Source organism: Leptonotus elevatus, chromosome 4 (genome assembly GCF_054856555.1).
Source record: "Leptonotus elevatus isolate MCC_2025b chromosome 4, RoL_Lele_1.0, whole genome shotgun sequence".
Taxonomy (NCBI): domain Eukaryota; kingdom Metazoa; phylum Chordata; class Actinopteri; order Syngnathiformes; family Syngnathidae; genus Leptonotus; species Leptonotus elevatus.
In genome coordinates, this window is record NC_141242.1 from 17,962,843 (window position 1) to 17,970,435 (window position 7,593).

At 40.6% G+C, this 7,593-nt stretch overlaps 1 protein-coding gene across 1 annotated transcript; it reads left to right on the plus strand.

Annotated features, from left to right (window-relative positions):
• Positions 1 to 31: 31 nt before the first annotated feature.
• On the plus strand, positions 32 to 6,554 carry uevld (UEV and lactate/malate dehyrogenase domains). Its single transcript, XM_086073385.1, has 12 exons — positions 32 to 455; positions 1,276 to 1,360; positions 1,448 to 1,513; positions 1,592 to 1,755; positions 1,825 to 1,963; positions 2,041 to 2,135; positions 4,482 to 4,587; positions 4,880 to 5,050; positions 5,143 to 5,307; positions 5,446 to 5,530; positions 5,601 to 5,724; positions 5,866 to 6,554. Exons 1-12 carry the CDS (start codon positions 414 to 416, stop codon positions 6,028 to 6,030), a joined length of 1,407 nt encoding a protein of 468 aa, XP_085929511.1. The 5' UTR covers positions 32 to 413; the 3' UTR covers positions 6,031 to 6,554.
• Positions 6,555 to 7,593: the final 1,039 nt, after the last annotated feature.

Sequence of the window (7,593 nt, forward strand, 5' to 3'; positions counted from 1 at the left end):
CTATATTTATACAGCACTTTCAAAATAACCACCATGCCAAATATCATACTGAGTCAAAAGCCACAGATAAAATGAGTTTTAAGACGAGTTTAGAAAATGGGGACAGAGCAGAAGGGGTTTAGCTAGAGAACATTCCTAAGACACAGCACAGAATATACACATAGCCTTGTGGAGGACATTTGAACACAGATTCAGAGCAGAAATTACAATTACATTTATCTTTCTTACTAAAACACACCGTATTTATCAATAGGCAATCTAGTTGTGTTCCTCTCGGGCCACCGTATTTGACTAGGAAAAGCGAGGGGCGGAGCCTGTTACTACCTTAGCTACTTGGGAAAGTTTGCGGAAGTTAGTGCAGTTTGTCTGGAAGAACGAACCGAAGTGAGCGCCGTCAAATAAGCTTTCCATAGATGGACCTTCGCTCGGAGAAAATACAACGGGTCTTATCCAAGGTAAGTTGATGTTACAATAAAAAAAAAATAGATTTTGATATTAAAACAGTGAGGAAGAACGTAAATGACTCGGCCGGCTAAGCACAGCGTGCTAACACAAGCTGGCCACTGTCATCTGTCAACTGGCTCGACCAGCTCCGTGACTCAGTCGTTCCTAAATTAACACGGAAGCGTTTAATCATTTTGACAATGTAAATGTGTTTATTCGATTATGTATTTTTTTAATAATATATGTATGTAATGTATGTATAATATATGTTAAATAAATAAAAGTGATTTGTCTAACTTCTATTATAATGGTGACGTCTTGTAATTGGTAAATGTCAATAGAGCACTTGTACTGCATTACATCAGAAATGAAACTAAACAAATTTAACATACAAGTAAAGCGATTTATTGAACTATTTTTTTTAGACCAAGAAACATCACGTGGCTATATAGTCTTCAGTGAGGTTAAGCCTTTTCCATGGCCAGAGACGTTTTCTTTTTTTGGTGTACAGTACTTGCCTTTCACCAATTTCACACTTTAAATTCGCACAAATTTCGAATCTTCAGCTAACCGACATGCATGATGTGTTTTGACTGTAAATGGAATAGAACCTACAAGTTCGGTGTGGGAAACGACCACCCTATCCAATACGCCATGCTGCCCCACCTGAGCCATGCTGGAGGAAATCCACACAAACACTAGAATAAACAAGATTGCATTTGATAAGAGACAATAGGAGTAATGAGTAATTTCAACAAAATGTGATTAATCTGTATGTCATATCTAAATTGAATGGATCAGCTGTCCAACTGCATATCGGTTTCATTTCAGTACAAGTTCCATGATGTTGCTATTGAGGAGTTGGACAAAATTGAGAACACCTTCCCTGGGATGATCCCTTCTGTAGGCAAATATAGTGAGTTTTGTGTATCTGCACAATTCCCTCTCGCCCACACACATACAACAACCACAATGTCTCACTAACTTCTGTCACAAATTGTAGCATTCAACGATGGCTCCCAGAAAGAGCTCCTGAAATTGAATGGCAACCTTCCAGTCAAGTATGAAGGTAAGACTTTTATATGGTAGCATCTGGTTGACAACAATGTCATGTGATGAAGGATTCTGATGTCTTTTACTCTCAAAGGACGCTCCTACAACTTCCCCATTCAGTTGTGGCTGATGGACTCCTTCCCAGTCACCCCTCCCATTTGCCTCTTAAGGCCCACACCAGACATGATAATCAGGGAGGGCAAACACGTGGACGCCCGAGGACGCATTTACCTTCCCGTGTTGCACAACTGGGATCACGTATGTTGTTCTTCTCGTCTGTAAATGTTCAGTGTCGCTTGCTCTCATGAGTCGTTCCCCGTGTTGCAGCCCAAGTCGTCAGTGGTGTATCTTCTGGAGGAGATGACTTCCAAGTTTCAAGAGGATCCTCCCCTGTCCGCTAACACCCAAGGACAGAAAGATCCACAGGAGCTCCTGGCATTTGTCAACAATCTCCAGATCAATGAGAGTACGTACGTCTTTTCAAGTGCTCACCTTGTGCTCAGCCTTTGCCATTTAACAGCCTTTACCTTTTTTCAATTCCAGGTAGCGTCAGACACCACGATCACCCGGCCCACAAAGTCTCTGTTATCGGAGGAGGGGATTTAGGAATGGCTGCCGTGATGAGCATTTTGGCAAAGGTTTGCAACTTGTAATAAAGTATTGTGCATAAGATTTATTCCTTGAACGGTGAAAGACCGTAACATTCAGAAACTCAATAGTTCATGAATAATTAGTTGTTTTTTTTTTTATTGTGTCACTACACGTACTACTTCAAAATGGGTCAATTTGACCTGCTACATAAGAAGGGACAGGCATGGACTCAAGAGCTTTGTAATGTTGCAGTACTAAAAAAAAAAAGTAATTGGTACCCATTTATGCCCAGGGATTTATTTCACCCACTTGTAACATTGTTTCCTATCGTACGGCTCTCATATTCGTGGGTCAATTTGACCCGTTATAAAAAAAAAAAAAAGAAAGGGAAAAAAAAGGAGTCAGAAACAGTAAACATGTACTTAAGCCAATATAATAACTACTTTAAAAAATTACAAACTTTACAATGGGTCAATCTGACCGGAGGATTAACAGTAATAACACTGTGGCGATTCTCAGACAGCGATGGGCTCACAAGCGGTCCAGGGGGAGCCCGTCTCAAATCCGCTGGGATGTCATCCAGCTCACTATAGTGAGGATAAGTGGTGTAGAAAATTGATCAGGAGATGTAAAAGTGTTGTTGGCTGCACGTATGGAAGCACAGACCAATGCCTACTACAGGCCAAAGTGGCGTAATAGGATGCAGGATCACCTGCTACCAAGGTTATTATAGTTAATGAAATCAATACAACTAAAATTGGGAAAATATTTTTGTTAATGGAATAAAAATTAAAATGCTTTTTATTTTTTAAACCTGAAAACATTTGATGAAAAAATTATGAAAACTAGCTACAGTTTTAATTTGTCAATTAATTTATATATGGAATTTGTTTTTTGTTTGTCTTTTTTTTTGTTGTTGACAATGTTGAATTTTTTATTTGCCAACAAACCAAATACAAATTTTCATTCATTTTCATATATGAGAAATTGGGTTGATTTTATGATTTTTTTTTAATGATTTTCGCCTAGAAGTGACGTCACTCCTAGGCGACAAGTTGTATCCATCTATCAAGCCAATTTGACTGTGACTCCCAGATAACAGAAAATATTCAGTGTGAAAAGAAATCCACTTCAATTTGGGATTGAAAGCCACATCACCATCCTAGCTTGACTTTAGATCAGGGGTGTCAAACACACATTAGCTCAGGGGCCGCATGGAGGAAACTATATTACCAAGTGGGCCAGATCGGTAATAATGGTATATAACAAAAACAATTGCCGTCAATAATACGCAGATTTTAGCCATTTGTGGGTCAGCCCTAAATTATGGTGCTCAACTGTAATCATATAGTTTCAAAAAAATAAGACGAATGCAAATGTAACATGGCAGGCAACATGTAACTATATGAGTTCCAGACGTGTTAAATCTACCTGTTCTGTATAAATATTGTTCCCAGAATGCATTGTGTGGCGCGGTTAATGAAGTTATAAGGATGTTAATCCTTGTCATATGTGTTTATGTTACCAGTAATTGAATTTGTGTCTTATTTAACACGTTTATGTCGGTATATAATTAAAAAAATTTTTTTTAACAAACTGTAATTTCAGGTTGTGCGTAAAATAATGACATTCAGGACAATTCCGTGTACAAGTTGCATTGCTCATCTGAGGACTGCTTGTGAAATTATGAATTTATATGTTTTTGTGGCCGGCTGATTAATTGGTCCGAGATTACAAAAGTTTTTTTAACTTTACAAAATTGATTCGCGGGCCGGATTAAACCCCTTGGCGGGCCTTATCCGGCCCGCGGGCCGTATGCTTGACACCCCTGCTTTAGATGCTAGCGTTGCAATGCATCTAACTTCGAAAACATAGGAGCCGTATTTTGCACTGCACTTACTGTACTTGAAAGTGTGCGGACGATTACGCAATGGGGTAGATGCCACGGACTTCCAACTTCCGGGTTTCACACATCAGCGTCGTTTCCGGCCACTGATGGCCGCGTTCCAACATTTGCACCCCACCCCTGTGCCCCCTAACTCTTTAAATGCTTCGTACAACTGAGACAGACACACTACACACTCGCACCCGTCGACGGGAACGCGCAACCGAGGGGCACAAAGGCGGAAGCGAAAGAACTTGTCGCAAACAGGAAACGGAAACAAAGCTGATGTGTGAAAACCAGGAAGTCGGAAGTCCCGCCTCCTCCGTGGCATATACCCCATACCTTTGATTTTTTTGTCAGCGGTTCAGAGGTTTGTTGTTCATATACAATATAGTCATAATCGCAAAGTGATAACGAGGATGTTGACAGTTATCATTGACTGTCTGTCATTTTGAATTGATTCTCAGCCTTGTACAGAAAATGTACCTTTTCTTCTGTTCTCCCTCAGTGTCAAGTAGATAAACTTGTCTTCATTGACGTTGCTGAGAGTTCCACTAAAGGGGGCAGCACAGATCTGGAGATATTCAGGCTGCCAAATGTGGAAGTGTCCAAAGGTATTTATAGTCGTTCTTAATGCAGCCACACAAAATGTGCACACTCAACCTGGGGTAGGCAAACTATGGCCAAGGGTCCTATAATTCATTCATTCAAATAATATTTATTTTTACCTCATCCATAAACAAGCTGGCCCATTGTGTCCGTTTTTAAAATCCTGCACTAAAACATTTGATTCGATTACGTGGTGGAATTGTGCTGGCAAGGAATTCCCCACATTCCTCTTCTGCTCGGTGCTTCCCGTCGACAACGCAGCAGCCACTTTTGACATTTCCACTCCACTCTTGTCAGATTTGAATGCCTCCAAGGGCTCCAACGTCATCGTGGTGACCGCCAACGCGTGGAGCGGCGACCAGTCGTACGTAAGCGTGGTCCAGACCAACGTCGACTTGTTCAGAGGGATCATTCCGACGTTGGCGCGTCTCAACCCCGGCGCTGTCATGATCATCGCTTCGCAGCCAGGTATTAAATCAAGGCTTTTGTGGACAAAAGTATTGGGACACAAGCAAATTATTATCCAAGTGACTATTATTGCGTTTGTGCCTCGTCTCCAGTGGACGTGATGACGCACGTTGCATGGAGACAGAGCGGCCTGCCTCCAACACATGTCATCGGGGCGGGCTGCAATCTGGACTCGGAGCGCCTCGGTCACATTCTGGATATTTCCTTAAACACGCACAAACAGGCTTGGGTCATTGGCGAGCATTCGGACAACAAAGGTGAATGTCAAACATTCTGTGGACCGTTTCCATGGTCTGATTTTATTTTTATTTTGTTTTCACTTGTATTGGCTTCACCAGTTAGTTTTGTACGGCTTCCTATTGATACTAACTTGTCAGCACGTTGTCACACAACAGTGCCTGTGATGAGTAAGAATGAGCCGGGCTCCCAAAAGCCGCTGGAAGTCTCAGGATCGAGCTCCACCAAACCAATCCTCAGCAGGTAAGGTCCAGCACAGGGTTCACGAAAGAACTTTGGAATATGGAGTTGAATAGTTGACGTGTCCCTCCAGAGCGTTTGACATCATGAGGAATCGAGGACAGCGCTCATGGTCTGTTGGTTTATCTGTTGCTGACATCACAAACAGCATCCTGACCGATAGGAAGAAAGTCCACTCCATCGCCACACTTGCCCAGGTGACACGTCAGCAGAGAAACATCTATTGGGAACTCTGTTTTATCATCAAGTTCTCTGAACCCTTTAAATACCTTTCTTGGGTAAACGTGACCGTAAGAAGTTGGTGTTTAATGGGTGGTTGATCTGTGCTGATTGTTTAGGGCTGGGGCGGCGTAGGTGCGGAGGTGTTCTTCAGCTTGCCGTGCCTCCTGGGCTCAAGCGGTTCCATGCGTCTGGCTGGTGTGTCACTGGGGAAGGAGGAAGACTCCAAACTGAAGGAGAGCATCAGCTCGCTCACTAACATCATGAGTCAGCTGAGGATATGAAGGATGGGGATTCCGTCACAGATGGACTGACGCCATGTTACTGACACCCGTTACGTGTGATGGTTAACATGCTTGACAAGTTTGAATGTATGGACAAGCTTTAACCGTCCTGTTTGTTGTTTGTCTTGATCTTGTATATTGACTTTGAGTGGGAAATAAATCACACATTTTTACAAATTCTATATTTATACTATAAGCACATGGAGATATATTGTCAAAGAAATTGTAGTTTGTTACATCTTACATTAAGCTATGAATATATATACACATTGAATGCAAAAAATATAGTATACTTTTGGGAAGCTGCATTTCATTTCTGCTTAAGATCATTTTGAAGGGTTTGATGTAATCTTTTTTTTTTCCCCAACCAGTGTTACTTTTTGGGGTACAAGTCATTGTGTGAAGTGCAAACAGGGTACTTGTGTTTTGTTTTTGTAATAAGTAAGAATTTGAGATAGCTGGAACACAACGACACTAACATTTATATGCCTGTGGGAGTGCAATAAACCAAATAATTAACCAGGTGTCTGAGAAGGAAAAAATGTGCAATTTCTTTTTTTATAAAATGTATTGCTATCCAACAAAAAGCATACTGTACATCCCGAATTCCCACCCAGTAAATGTTCAAGTTTGCGCCTGTTTGATTGATGATCTTCAGTTCACAGGCTTATTTATGTGCCTTTCACCAAATGTTAGCTGGGCTAAGCTCCAGCTCCCTGCAAATCTCAACAAGCTGAGCCAAAAGGAAAATTTATGAAAATTAGTTTTCATTTCCTTTGGAGCAATGGTACTGGGATTTTCGTTGTACATTGATCAATATAGATATTTTGTGAGACGTAGACATGTAGCCTACATTTCGTCTGCTGTCAATTCGCCACCACAATGGATTGTAATGCAACCATTTGTAGGTTCATCTTGATAGAGATAAATTGATTAAAAAGATAGCGTTCGCCTGTGGGACATATTTTTTGATAGTCTATTCGTTTATCAAACAATACAACATTAACAGCAATAATGTACAGTACAGTATATATTATGTGGAATTTAGCATCATTCCTGATAAGAGGGTTTTGCTTTGATCTATATGGCTTATCGTCCATTTCTCCAGAACATTTACAGAGCCATTCCAACATTAAAGTGACCTAACCTCAAGACAACGTACGAATAAAATATATTAAATATGTCTTCATATTCTCACAAGGGTCTTTGAAATGCCTTCATATAGAAAAATATGCCCACATGGCATGTCGTCTTGTCAAAGCGTCAACCATGAACATATTACAGGTTATAACAGTAAAAAATAATACCACTAGAGGGCGATGTTGTTCATATGTGATCATTTTCTACTTCTCAAATAAGCATGACATGCTTTCGCCTTCTGAGGCTTACAATGTGGGATTACTAAAGAAAAAGCTATCACTGTAACCAATAAAATGACAACAAATCGTAAAAGCAGAGTAACCAGTGCTACCTAAAAAATGAACTTATTGCACCATAACTTCCTTTCTGGTGTTTACACAAACTCTGTTGTTGCTCTTTAACCTCAAGATTCTACATTTTGAC

Coding starts and splice junctions, on each gene's coding strand:
- uevld (XM_086073385.1), top strand. CDS start 414: ATGGACCTTCGCTCGGAGAAAATACAACGGGTCTTATCCAAG. Junction 456..1,275: donor TACAACGGGTCTTATCCAAG/GTAAGTTGATGT, acceptor GTTTCATTTCAG/TACAAGTTCCATGATGTTGC. Junction 5,725..5,865: donor CCATCGCCACACTTGCCCAG/GTGACACGTCAG, acceptor CTGATTGTTTAG/GGCTGGGGCGGCGTAGGTGC.